Here is a 14,349-nt window from a genome sequence, read left to right as displayed (position 1 = left end):
ACCACAGTACGACGAGTACGCGGTTATTACTGCTGACAATGATGATGATGATGTTGCACAGGTGCCGATTTGTATATCAACACATTTAAAATTCGACAACCGCACGTATTTGACTTGAGGAGATGCATGTCTGGTTTGTGGTGCCAAGTATATCATCTGGTTCCTAAGCACGAACTGGCTCGCCAGACGGAACACCTAAGGGTTTGAAGGACAGCTATGCATCCAAGGCGCACTACAGCTGAACTACTACTATTCTTTATTGCTGTTTTGCCTGAGGGTATCCGGTTTATGTCAACTAAAGTTCACGATGCTGCGTGTTGAAGCGTGTTGCTGTTCGATGTGTCATTCGGAGAGAAGTAAAACATGATTTGAGTCGCGTAACGGTTATACCTTCTCTTGGTTTCTGTTATTTATACCTAACGTGCAACAAACCCACGGGGACCAGTATCTTGCATCAACAGTGGCAGTGCATCGTTGAGTACGCGCTGTTATTTCGCCATAAGTCAGGACCATCTGTTTGTTTATCTCTTTATCCCATTCAGTCGCCTCGCCGTTATACCCAATTCATGGCAATCTTTAATTAAGACTCTCGGTCGGAAGCTGATAGCCACATGATCCAATTGAGTACTCGGCTGCCTCGCGGTCGGTGGCATCCAAGTAACTCGATGTGAGCGTTCTTCCTGGGAGTTCGTACTTGTCAGGAACAGACGATGCTTAGCACAAAAGTGAAGTAGTTGCTCCCCGTTATCCGTACGCTAAGGAAAGACCGAGAGCTTTGGTGGACATCGAAAGCTCAGGAGATGGAAGAGGCTTTTGCTTCGGGAAACAGCCGTGCCCTATATCAACTGATACGATCGACTGGTCCTAGAAAAGGAACGGTCAGCGAAACGATAAGTGAAAAAGAGGTCCATTAATTCACTCGCAAAAACGTCTACTGGAAAGATGAACCGATCACTTGGAAGAACGATTCAGCAGGCCTCCTGCAGCATAGCCCATAGTGACAGTGCATACAGGCGAATGGAATGTAAACATTGATCGCCCTTCAGAAGAAAGTACGAAACATCCGTGATAAAACGTGAGAAGGCACCAGGACCGGACGGCCTGCATCAAGCCTTCAAAAAGAAGGCGGAGAATCCCTGGCGATCCATCTGACAAAGCTTGTTGGTGCTATATGGAACGAAGAGAATGTCCCTGCAGAGTGGGGCATGTCTTCAAAAATGCTACATGGATGCTGTGTGAAAACCGCCGTGGCATCAGCCTAGTGGCTGGGGCATCGAGAGTGCTCTCTGGTGTTATCCTTTGAACGTTGACTGAACACAGGGAGAGACAGATCCGTGAAAACCAAGCTGGGACCCATCTTCCAAGAGGATGCACCGACCATACCTTCACTCTCCAACAAATTCTGGAACGGCGACACTGATTCCGGCAACCAACAATGACGGTGTCTCTTGGTCTGAAAGTTGCCTTTGGTTCTGTGGACCGTGAGTAACTATGACAGTGTCTGCGGAGCAAGGGTGTCTCCCCATAAATTCTTGACCCTCCTTAAGGCGCTGTACGCTAACTCCCGCGGCCGAGTGAAGGTCTACGGAAAGTTCCTACCTGAGTTCACAACATCAAGTGATGTGAGACAGGGCTATCCTCTTTCACCTTTCCTCTTCAACTTCGTCATGGGTACGACCATGAAAGACTCGCCATCAGTCTCTAATGCCTGTGGAATCGAAATGCTCCCTGAGCGTCCGCCCACGGAGATAGAATATACAGACGATATAGCTCTTATTAGATCTGATCTCGTGGTAATGCAAACAATATTAAATAATCTAAATAACTCCGCTTCACGGCTTGTCATGCGCTTCACACCTGCAAAGTGTAAAGTGCTACTGCAAGACTGGGTGGGCTCGAACCCTGGCCTCAAGCTTGCGGGTGAACCGATTGAGGTAGTACACAAACTTGTTTATCTAGGCAGCTGTATCAGTCCCTATTGTCTCATGAAAGATATTTCCACCTGGAGTGGGAAGGCCAAAGCAGCTTTTGTGAATCTGCGTCACCTGTGGCGTAGGCGTGACATCAGCTTATCTGTCAATGGCCGAGTTTCGAATGTTGCGGTGCGCTCCACACTACTATACGGATCAGAAACCTGGTCGTTGCTCGCTGAGGACATCAAACGACTTTCAGTGTTTGACCATTGATGTCTTCGGACCATTGCCCGAGTCTGGTGATGACACTGGATTAACAATGCTGAAGTCGAACGGTATCGCACATAAAGATTGCTATATCCGTCCTTATTGCCGAGCGAAGCGGTTGCGACAGATCTCGATAAAGCCTGTTCTTCGTAGTTTCAGAATCGCAGTCAGTCTGGGCATGTTCCCGTACGACAAATAAATACCGTTTACCACATTAACCTACATTGAAATTGAGTCAGACAACTGCATAGTGCAACTGAGATCCAGTTCAGCAAACGGCTTCAGCCCTCGGGGTGAGTGCAACTTCTACACCGTATATACTACAAACCATTGCATCAGGATCACCAGATATCCAAAAAGTAAAATGTTAAACATCTGAGTTCGTCCAAAGCAACTTGAGATGCAAGACCAACGTGGCGTGTTCTATGAATGTTTCGGAGACACAACATACATCGGCAGAAACGAAAAGTAGTTTCAGCAAGAGATGCTTGTTGCCAAGTTTGACCGTGTACGGGCATTAAACGCTGTAACGGGGGTCAGACATTGGGGTTAGTAAGTGAGCATTTTTGTTTATTTTTCTGGACAATAGTTTAGAAGTGGGGGACTGGCAGACGGGCGTATCGCACTACATCACTCGATGGGCGGAGGCAGGTGTGGGGGAGGGCCGGTGAGTGAAGAGTTGCAAGGACGAACGAAACTCCCCGGTTGCCACTGACTCAAAAGTCTGAACCGCGACGCAGCCGTTGTTAAGGTTTTCTTGGGGGAAGGGTGCTCTTCCCAGAACCAATAACTTAATAGTCTCACCCAATTGGCTGCATGGGGATAGCCTGGCCCAAAGACGCAGAGGGTAAGGATTTACGGTCTAGCTCCCAGGGCGACTGCGCACAGCAGGTGACTTCTCAGCAGCACATGGACTCTGGTTTTATAAGCATTTCGACCGTATTGAATAATACGCCAGTGGCCACAGTCAACCGTTGAGCGATCAATGTGCGTTTCCAGGGCTGGTTTTCTCTAAGGCGTCCTTCCTCGGTAGAATGCGACATCGCTGCTTCCATAAATATGGAGACACTGGTCGCCTGAATGGAAAGCTATCCGTGGTGTGGCGGTTTGTGTACCTCGACGACCCATTGAGCTAGCTATAAGAGTGTCCGCACGATGCTCACAGAGTCTCTCATACCAGGTTGGTCCATGGGTAGAGGTCCGACGAACACAGTCTCCTGGCTCTCCAGGTTGGGGGTTGGAACGTGTATGGCGACGTGTTCCGTAAAAAAATGGTAATGTACCTGCATTTCCAGCCGAACATCGCTGCCTTGCGATTAGGCTTTTAAGCCAAAGGCTTTGGTTGGGGACCATAATCGTCTTCCTGTCTAGGTGTGGGCGCCCTGGCAGTATCCCAGTCCTCGTACAACCATGACATACACTACGGCAGTGAGCCACCAGTGCCAACACTGATGTTGCTGTCTCTGATGATGATGACGCCATACTATCTCCAGACCTCTTCGTAATACGGGGACTCGGCTTTCTTCGTCGGGCTGCTCACCGTCGACCTTCCTAGCATGATTGAATCCTGGTCTCAGTCAGTGCAGCCGGAAGAATCAATGCAGTACTGAAGCCCGACTGCCATGACAGTGACAGCTTCGGGTCGGGAATGGCGCTCTTGCGTAAAGCTATCACTTTCACTATGTACCTCCTAATTTCTGCTGAACAGGTAGATCTATTTATCGTCAATGCACAAACTGATCGCCTCCAGCGGGTACCTGCAGCAGCTGGAACCATTGAACATCAGTGCACAGATTATGAGCTGAAGAACTGAACTGAACTGAGCTGTGCATCTTTCAGCCTGACCTTTTACCATGTGAGCACGAAACACATGCCGAAAGACTGTATGGCCTAAGTCAGGTTTTCTGGAATCGCTTGAGCTTCCAGCTCCTTTTCAAGAAATGATAACAGATTCGTCTGCATGCTCCAGGTCAAGCTTCGCGCCCGGAGATACCTGAACACTGAGAGGTTGGAGATCCTCCAGCGTTTGCCTCGTTCATCTTTTAGCTGTCGACTACCTATGGATATACGGTTTGACTAGGAACACTCGTCTTCCCGGATTTTCATTAAACCATCTCGGTTATGCGTTAGGTCGGTAACTGTATTTCAGAACACGTACACGTAAGCCACCGGATACCTGGATCTAATGCACTCTACCCCTCCAGGCTCGCATGCTATTTGGCTAGACGATAGTTTGAATACGGCCTGTGTATTGACGAGGAGATATAGTGGGTCGGGGAAGTTAAACGAACAGAATAGGCTGGGAATGCAGGGAAGCCGTGACCCGCAAAAAAGGCTCAAAGAGGCTTTTGTAAAGGCCTGTTTGTAGTATACGGTGTCTCAGTTTGATTAATTCATATGTAGGTATTGGTGATGTACAACCTTGCTTCCTGGGCTTTGGCTCATGAGCTTGGTTTCCGTTTTCCATCCACATAAATTGTCGTGAACACAAGCCTTCGGAGAATCACTGTCTCCCGGTGCTTCCATAGCATGCATATTACACTGTTCAATGATTATAGCGAGAACCTAATACAATAAACATCTGTATCTAGATTGCTGTGAGAAATGCTTTTTTGGATTTGGGAAAAAGTACGTAGTCCAGACGATCGTCCCAATCGATTGGGGCTAACTGGTGGCCGTGCTCGAATTCACGAAAAGGATGGCCGCGCGAGAGAAGAGGTACATGCGAGGCCGCCATGTCAATCCCATAAGACAATGCATGCGATGCTACAAATAGTTCCATTGAAAATCCAGAGTTGATGAAATGGAAGCCGATGATCTGTCGAATTTGAAAGCCGCAGGCGCGTTGTCACCGACCATGTCAACGTCCGGTCCATGGTAAGCAGCTGGCTTAGTGGACCTTAACCGGCATGCACAACTGTCAGGGATGAACTGTAGCGGCTTAAGAGACAAAGGAAAGACCTAATAAGTCTGTAGACACCAGTCTCGATATCCTGTACGTCCGGTCGCAGTCACGTTCGCGAATAACCAAGCTGAGGTGCTACAGCAACCGCATTTTTCTGGAACACCTTGAATGCGCATTTTTGAATAAGACCAACAACACGGGAAGGCGAGTTAATCTCGACCACCCGACATCACGCCTACTGGAGAAGTGTATTGCGACCCAGCTACGGTCCAAACGTAGGCATATCCTGATTGGCCAGAATGTAAGCCAATCAAGATGCAACGTAATTCATGACGAAGCTCTTAAGACAACCCTGCGAAAAAGCCCGTGATAATCCCATAAATACTGCTTTAGAAATTTTCCTCAGCCACTACTTAAGGCTGCCTCAAGGGTAACATAATGACAACGGTTGGCGGAGTGGGCGTATTGCCGTTTGGAATACACAAAGTTAGGCCTTCGGACCTGGAACGCAATGATTGTCCCCGTGAAAGCAATATCAAGGGTGCATTTCACCACCTCATCAGTGATTTGACAAACCATGGCCTTTCCGGATGAAAGGTGGCGACGGAAAACTCTTGAAGAGTTCGAGGCGTACAGTGATGTTACATGGAGCTCTCAGTATCCCCCAATGATCTCGGTCTCTGGGGCCACCGACACCCACTAGGTCCAGTTTTATCCAATTTTAAAAAATGTCTTTTCCTAATAGATGGGGTATGTGGGTTTTTTCTTGGGATTGGCGGGCTGGCCCGCATGAAACCGAAAATCTTCGTTGGTCATTACGGTATATGCAGCACTTGCCGAATATTCGATTGGCCAAATCTTTTTAGTGGGTCTAGTTCCTTGCCACCGACAAGTTGAGCTACGCATGATACATTCGGCTGCGGCTGACAAGTAGGCTTATGTTGGCTTACCTTTTGTGTATCAAGTCTGTCGGAGCGCAGCCGCCACAGCACCGGTCCGAGAGCAGGGTTTATCGAGTCAGCTGGGATTCAGTTACACAATACTGCTTCGATTCCAATCCGTCAGAGACGACCCCAACTGTTTCGATAACACTGACAGTTTCGTTAATCTCGTCGGTAAACTTGTGGGGTTGAGGAGAACTGTCGTCTCTCATGAGTCAGGTGAAGAGAGCTTTCCGGGTGAATTGCACTGTAAGGCATGCACCTCTCCAAGTTTGGCACTTGAAGCATTTTATCCAGCATTATCAAAATCACATACCCCTACAGTCAGTTTTATTTTGTCTCATGATAGCTAGACTTAATGGGACTACTAATTAATGCAGAAATGGATTCGTTAGTATGTATACTTGGCAAAACGGTGCCTAATTTCGATAGAAATTTAATCACATAAAATGGGCGGAAGCTGGAGTTAGTTCTGTGGCTGAAATACGTCATTGGGTTTTCTAGAGCGCGCGTTGTGCTTGTGGGCACAAAATATGCAGAGGTGTCACTCTCAAATTTATTTTTACCATGTGAGCCCTGCTTGACTGGACAAATACGAGATTCTGTGTTCTGAGGCCTCGAAAACTGCTTTTCCGGGTATTATTCGAGGTTATCACATTCGTTATTTTTTGAAAACTAGTGCGAGGTTTGATGAGTGCAAAACTTGCGGATGTTGACTACACATGCCCGTAGATCAAGATTGATGTTGGATTGTAGTGGAGAGTTATTCGTTGCAGAGAAAAAACATACGACGACATCCAATTGAAGATTACGGTGGACAGCTGGACAAACCTAGCTGCAGCACACGACTAACATGCGCCTAGCGATCCGCGATGATTGATCAGCTGGCTAATACGCACCCATTCGTTTCTCCCAGGAAAACTTAAATGGAGATTTTACGGGATAAAGGTTAAATTCCACAGGAAAGCATATGGCCTTCTTGGTGTGTAATGTTCATTTACCTATTGACGTCCTCTAATGAGAGGAAGATATAGATAATTTATCGAAATATCACTGTGAGGCAGGCGAATAACAAAGTTAGCGATTCGTACTATATTGAATGAGCACTATAGCGCCGACAATCTCACATAGGCCTGTTTGTACAACACTTTTCTCAATGGCTGGGTCGTATTGCGCTAAGTCTTGCAGCTTGGTGCCCACTAATTAATAGGCCTCAAGAAACACGACACTTAACTGAAATGCGTGATGTCTCACCAGTGTAGGAACTGTCAGGGATCGATGGGCCTTGTATAAGTCAGAGAAAATCACCGTCTTCTCTTCCTTATAACTGGTGCTCTACAGTGTTAGTCCTAGTATTATGTTACTAACTCAGGGCTATCGGTTAGCCCCCTCGTGGAGGCGAAAATCCTGGTGAACGCAGACTTTCGGAACATAGTCTGCTGGGAATCCGTGCTCCGGCTTAGGTTCTCATCGAAAGAATCCTCATTTGGGGACCGTTTGGCAAGAACACACCTACGTTTTCTGGACAGGCAGGTGGCCATGCACAACAGTTGAATTATTCACCTGCGGACTCACCCTTGGAACAAGCCTGAAGATCACCACTTCATGGTGGAAAAGTTCCACCATCACAACAGCCAATGTGATGTGATAGGCCATTTGTTGCACACCAATAATCTCTTTCATTGGTTGGTAGGCGACAAAGCACACATAAGCTAAGTCTTCTTCCCTTAGGCAACCTGTTTGGGTTGCGGCGCATTAATCTCGACAACTGGCGTCAGGTCTTTTCACGCTGACGTTGGGCCTTGGCTCAGGAATTTTTGCTGTTGGACAATCAAGCGCTTATTGACGGCCATGGTCAACTTAGGTTGAAACCCGTGAAGCCATCTCACCACTAGTCTTAGTTTCATACACATGCCGTCAAAAGTTGTCGGCGGTTGCTTGGGAAAACGTGAAAGGGGACTGTATTCTGACAGCCATCGTTGGTTGATGGGGAATCAACCTAAAAAGCATTTGGAAAGAGCATCTTTCACGACTTGGCAACAACCGCTCTTTAATATGAATGCAGATGGATGTCCGTGAGCCACATCGCCTGGTAGAAGGGACATGTGCATTCACCAGAATAGGTACCAACCCTCTGGGAGCCCCTAGGTGTTTGCACCTAACTAACTGTAAGTTAGTTAGCGTGGGTTGACCTCACTTGGTGGGTTCAAAACCGGGGAGCACGCATATGTGCTTCGATAGACACCGTTCTGAGGGTAGCCTTCGCCCTCCAGAACTTCTTGTCGGTTGCCATGCTATGACGTGCGATTCCCATATTCCCGCATTAGCCACTTGGCGAACCGGCGCACCTTTTTTATGGCGTCCGCCAGGGTGTCACAATGGTGACTTCGGTTTTTCAGGTGACCGTTTGCATTCTTAGACGGTTGTTGGTCACATTACCAAAATGGACCATGTCGGATTGTGTCTGGGTAGCCGGTTTCCGGGTGATGAAAAAACTAAGCGAACCGTTGGGTAACAGGCAAATCACAGGTCCGTACGGTGCAGCAGTTGCGGATATTGTCAAAATCTGTTCTTGTATCATGATAAACCAAAACCTACTGTACAGCATTGTGCAGGCGAACCATGTGGTGGAAAATGTGCCGGCTGATCACAGAGTATATCTGTGACAAAAAAACATGGATTTTATATGATACATATGTGCTTCCTGATATCTTTTCAAATATAGAAATAGCATGTGAAATTGTAGCCGAAAACTAATCTCGCTGCCTGCATATGTGCCGCCAGTTTGTCCATAGGAGAAGTCTCTACGAGGAAAATGTTCATCCGTCGTTCCTCTGAACAAGCCAAGCAGTTTACGGACGGAAGAAAACTTCTGGCTTTCCACGGGCCATACATAACCCGACGTCCTCTACCGGTACATCTTGTATGAACGGCCCAGCTATATGTTGCTTAAAAGACAATTACGGAAAACGGTTTGTCGCGTGTTTTATCAAAATCTACTGCATCCTGGAAGCGTTGTCTGCCATCTGGAGAAGGGTATATGGCTGGGTGACCCTCCTCTGACTGCAGCACAAGATGCGTCTAGACTACCGAACTTTTACCAGGATTGAAGGCATATCATTTGCCATAGCAAACCCCAACCAAATGACGGAGATGGCGGACGATTGCGGCGGCAATTGTATATCCCGGGTAAGGGCCTTGTCGAATCCATCAGCTGCAAACCGCCGCACTTCACACTACGGTGTTCCACACTTCAACAGGGCCATCAGGCGCCCAACTGCTGTTCAGGTTCGGTCTACCGGAAGTCGTCCTTAGAAAAACTTAGAAACCCCGTATTTGTGTCCGAGATAATGAGAGGTGACCGAGAAATGGTGTCCCTGCCTACTTAGGCAAAGACGCACTGGATAACCGATGCTTCGCTTACTGATTTCCAATAGTTCAGCTTACTAGCTTCTTTGGATTCTTCAACTTTTCGTTGGCTTGGCTGATTGCCTGCTGCGTTCGTAATACACCCACGCAAAATGGCGTGGTGCTTCGATTACTGGCTATACGTTTAAACGTCACATGGTCATCCAGTACGTATTGTTAATGTGATGAAGCTGCCTCGAATGTTCAGATATTATGTATAGAATCTTCGGATGTATGTACCGTTCTCTCTAATCCATTTCTGACCATCACCAAAGGTAGAGTGGCCTGCTGCTTCATGACTTTTCAGTCACTATACTATTGTGAATATGGATGCGATGCCTGACGATTAGAGCCCACTAGCACTTGGGGGCTCGAAAGCATCGTACCCACCGCATCGTCCCATGACCTTGAGGTTGACCTTCAGAGACGAACAGTTAGGCTCGGCGTGTTGACCCGACCTTCTCCAGTGGTGTGGGATGTGGAGCCTGACTCTGCTCAGGTCGCGATGACTAGCCCTACGTGATCATTGTCAGGATCATGCGAAAACAGCATACAATTGTGGTCCTCGGAAGTGGGGGTGTGGGCAAAAGCGCTCTAACTGTAAAATTCGTCTCCGGGAAATTTGTTGAGAAGTATGACCCGACCATCGAGGATTTTTACCGCAAAGATGTCCTGTAAGTCTTTCCTAATCACATCCTAGCTTGAACGAGGGTTTATTTGTTTCTCCTCGTTTTCTTTCATGCAGATCCGTAGGTTTAGTCGTATGAGGTGTGACTCAGGTGCACAGGTTCATGTGAAAACGATGGTGTCGATTGCCTCAAAGTTACTTGCAATCAGTGGGTGTGATAGGCTTAGTGACCGTTACCGGAGATGATTTACATGTATATGAACCATCCTGGAGGGCCTGCACACATGGGACAACCAATCTGGACAAAGCACTTCAAAGCGCTCGAGCAATAGCTCGAGTTTAGATTGGAGTTGTCCTGATATCACCGAGCAATGTTGTGTTGATAGTGGAACAGCCTTGAAGACCAGTATAAAGCCAGTGCGGACCCCCCATGGGACGTATTGGAGTGGTTTCCAAATATGTGGTTGGCTGTACTAAAGGATTATGTAAAGCTTTATGGATTGTCGCAAGCAGAGTGGGGTTCAAATTTCGGTGACTCATGCAAAGTTAATCTTCGGTATGGACTCCAACCACTTGTAACCATCAGAGACAGTAACTAACAGTAACTAATGCATCACTGCCGTACAACCACACGGCTTATATAATTAAGTTTAAAGCCTTAAAATGAAAAGAAAAAGTGGATGTCGCAAGCATTCTGAGGTACCTACACCGAGTACTCAGGCATAATCTGGAAATAAACAACAAAAATACCACTGACGTCGATCAGCTGCCGTTTCTTGCATTGTTTCCAGCCGAGTGCAGGAGTCACGGGGACCACAGCACCAACACTCAAACTCTTTGTAATATCTTTTACACCCTTCCAAGTCATGCGTAGTCCACCTTGCAGTTTCCACTATTCTGAATAAGGCACAGAGAACAACCATTGTCTCCGTGCGTAGAACATGAGGCACCACAGTTGGTGGTGCTGGATGTTTTCCGCGATCGAGCCACTTGATGCACAACCAAATATCCATTCTCTAATTGGCCCGTTTCGAATTCGTCGACGCCGTTCGACACGAGCAAAGCTTCTGAGGTATTAGTAGTCAAAAACATGAAGACGCCTTACGTCGTTTGTCCGCAGAGACCACGTTTCGCAACCGCTCAACAACACAACGCTTACTGTAGCCCGGCACGCGCAACCCTTGAGACTCAGTGGTTTACCGTTTTGACGCCACAACTGCCGCCAATTGGCAAACGTGATTCGGGCCTTGGCGATTCGTGCACGGACTTCATCAAATACACTTCCGTCAGAGTAAATACAACCTCCAGTGATTCTCCTTGAATTGAAAAGGGCATGTTCAGGGACTGTACCTATTAAAACATGACTTTGTACTTTGAAGGTGCAGGGTGCATTTCGAAAGATGGTGTGACGGTGGTCAGCCTATTTAACAGGGCTTGTGCTTCGCCTTGGTCATCAAAGATGAGGGGTGTGTCGTCTGCGTATTCCAGATCAACAAGGTCCTCACCGGTAACAGTTTGAACACAGGGGCTTTGAAGACCTTCCAGCGTTCGCGTCATTAATTCACCAATGACGAGGTTTTAAGAAAAAACGGAGACAATGGACATCCATATCGGACACTTTTTGTAGGGAAGCTTCTGGAGATCTTAACAAACTCATGGAAGTGTAATTCTGACTCAAAGAATCCGGTTGGCGTCCAATCGTTACTCCTGATGTTGAAACTGAAAGGCAGGCTGATTGAGTGGAAGCTGAAAATGATCTGTCAAACGCGTCACCTTGGTGATTCCTCAGTTAATTTCTCCAGAAGTCACAACGGGCAAGTAGAAGACGCCGGTATTTAGGCAGGTCTAATTTTGCATTTTTATTAGCTGATTGAGAGTAAACAAATCAAGTTGGTATACACACGTTACTGTACAAAATTAAGAAATGCGTAAGGAACTGTGCGAAGCAGCTGATCCTCTAGAATGTGGAGAACATGTCCTAACCAGCGTACTCTAAGGAACGTGAGTAGCTAACCCATCATGATATATTTCCTTTTTCCTAGAACTACGCGGCGTAACTCAGCATTTCTGATCTCATGTTCCCGCCAGGCCTGGTCAGTGTTTCCGGGACATCGACAGTCAAAGAATCACATCTTTCATATGTCCTCTGCACGTGGAGGCCACTTTATCATCCATAGAGCATTATGGATCATACTGCTGCATTGTAGACTCTGCCTTTGACAGACAAACGGGTGTGACTTTGGCTTCATAGTTGTTGGAGGTGGACAAAATCTGTCCTGGCCTTTCCGAAACTTACACAACTGTTCAGGTGGAGAATTTAGCTATCACACCAATTGATTCATCCAATAAAAATCATTCATCTGAACACCCTTTCGGTGTCTGGCTGCCATGCTAACGAAAAGGGACACCAGGAATAAAATACTGCCAGATTGCCCAAGCCTAGACGGGAGCAGTCGAGATGCTAAAGTCAGGTTCGAATCACGGACCTTCCGGTCCTTGTTTTGATGCCTTAACCACTGAGCTATCTCGAGCTCAATTAGCTTATCTAAAGGCACGAGTTTTGATCCCACTCAGTCTTGTAGCAGTACTTTGCAGGTATGAAACGCCTACCAAACCGTGTGCCATAATTATTTAGGCTATTTTAAGTGGCTTGTATCTTTTAAATATCCGAACCAAGAAGCGTAATATCTTACGCGTATCCAGTGTCTTTGGGCGGACGCCCCAGAAGCTTTTGACCCCCGAGGTTACAGAGGTACGTAGAGGAAATTCTAGCAATGCCTCAATAACGAAGTTGAAATGGAAGAGTGAGAGCGTCAGCCTTGTCTTGCACCACTGGACGTGGTGAACTCAGGCGGAAGTCTGCCGTATACTCGCACCCGATCAGAGGAGATGACATGCGTGGCCTTCATAAGGGATGTAAATTAAAAGAAACATCCTTTTTCGCTAGAAACTGATGAATTTTCTGACGATATGCGAAGTCAAGCGTAGCTTTCAGATCTAGAAATGCGACCAACATACCGTGATGGTTTTCTGCCAGCGCTATTGTACCTTCTTTGAAGACTGGGATCGTGGTTGAGGCTCTCCATCCCATTTATATGTTGTTTCCTTTCCAAATCTTCCGTGGTAGGGTCACCGGACCGTTCACCAGGTATTTACTATCTTTTAAAAGTGAGGGGTTCATTCCATCCAGGGTGAGTGCCCGTCGCTTTTTAGGAAACATATTCCATGTCGTATCTCCGTTGCTGTCTCCGGGCAGGTGTCGATGTTCCATCCAGGCTCTCTGGGTTTTTCCAGATGTGTTGATGCGGGTCAGCTGAATTTCTCTGAATTGCTCACCGCTCAAGACGGTTTTGCAAATGAGTCTTCCCATTTGTTTCACTGTCGAATGTCTTTTTTTGGCTGATTGAATCAGCTGAAACATGGCGCGACTGCTCCTGCTCGTCAAGTGGAGATTGGACCCCGCCGTGTCGTGACGGCTTGTGTGCCTGTGTGTTATATCTGCTGATTCGCCGGCCTGTGATATCTGCTGCTGACCCGCTCCAGTGCCTAGTGTCGGAGAGAAAAGACTCACGGAAGGGAACACAATAGCTATATTCCAACAAAGTGCGTGCGAGAGCGCGAGTGCGTGCGAGTGCGAAAAGTACAACGGCCTCAAGCTTTTTATTCGAAGGACACTGTCTGAACTTGGTCCAATGCTGACGCACGCGGTCTGGCTTTAGTACGAGGCAGCGAAGTGCTGCATATTGCGGAGGCGTTGTCTGTCTGGTCAACACCCAGCGGAGCTGAAAGTCTCCGTAGATTTCGGGCATTCAGTGGTTGCTTTCAGGAAGCTGACCTTCCTGATACTGTATGACCTCAGTGCGCTGCACTGGGAGTGTCCATTCGGTATTCTCAGACCCTTTCGTACCATATTGATCACCAGTTAGAGTTCTGATCAACACAGTCTCCTGGTCCTCCATGTTGCGTTTACAGCATGTGCAGCAGCGTGTTCTTTAAAAAATGCAGTCCTCTGGCATCTACTATCTTTTGATCAGGGTTTTGAGCTAAAGGCGTTGGTGGAGGACCCTTATTGTCCTACCGTCTAGGTGTGATCACCCTGGTAGTAGCCAAGTCCGCAGAATACAGTGATTCCTGTAGCTATAATTACCGTAGTGCCACATCGGACGTTGTGTGAAGTCATCAGCCGCGTCGCTTTCCGTCCTGCCTACAGCAGGGCGGACATGTTTCTGATCCATATAGTAATATGGAGCGCACCGCAGCATTGTAAACTCGACCCTTGACAGAGAG

General features: G+C 47.3%; 2 protein-coding genes across 2 annotated transcripts in view; one reads left to right on the top strand and one right to left on the bottom strand.

The window, feature by feature from the left end:
- The window catches only part of T265_03001 (hypothetical protein), a gene marked incomplete at both ends in the record, with an annotated part of 68,457 nt that extends 65,946 nt beyond the window's left edge, over positions 1-2,511 (bottom strand). Inside the window, 4 exons of the mRNA XM_009167380.1 lie at positions 560-755; positions 1,491-1,582; positions 1,648-1,849; positions 2,458-2,511. Of these exons, the coding sequence (XP_009165644.1) occupies positions 560-755; positions 1,491-1,582; positions 1,648-1,849; positions 2,458-2,511 (544 nt within the window). The remainder of the gene's footprint in view (positions 1-559; positions 756-1,490; positions 1,583-1,647; positions 1,850-2,457) is intronic.
- A 2,472-nt stretch (positions 2,512-4,983) lies between these two features.
- Positions 4,984-14,349, top strand: part of T265_03000 (hypothetical protein) — a gene marked incomplete at both ends in the record, with an annotated part of 15,666 nt that continues 6,300 nt past the window's right edge. The window contains 2 exons of the mRNA XM_009167379.1: positions 4,984-5,057; positions 9,968-10,108. Of these exons, the coding sequence (XP_009165643.1) occupies positions 4,984-5,057; positions 9,968-10,108 (215 nt within the window). The remainder of the gene's footprint in view (positions 5,058-9,967; positions 10,109-14,349) is intronic.

The sequence above is a fragment of the Opisthorchis viverrini genome (genome assembly GCF_000715545.1).
Source record: "Opisthorchis viverrini unplaced genomic scaffold opera_v5_39, whole genome shotgun sequence".
Lineage (NCBI taxonomy): Eukaryota > Metazoa > Platyhelminthes > Trematoda > Opisthorchiida > Opisthorchiidae > Opisthorchis > Opisthorchis viverrini.
This window is presented reverse-complemented; position numbering and strand designations above follow the sequence as displayed.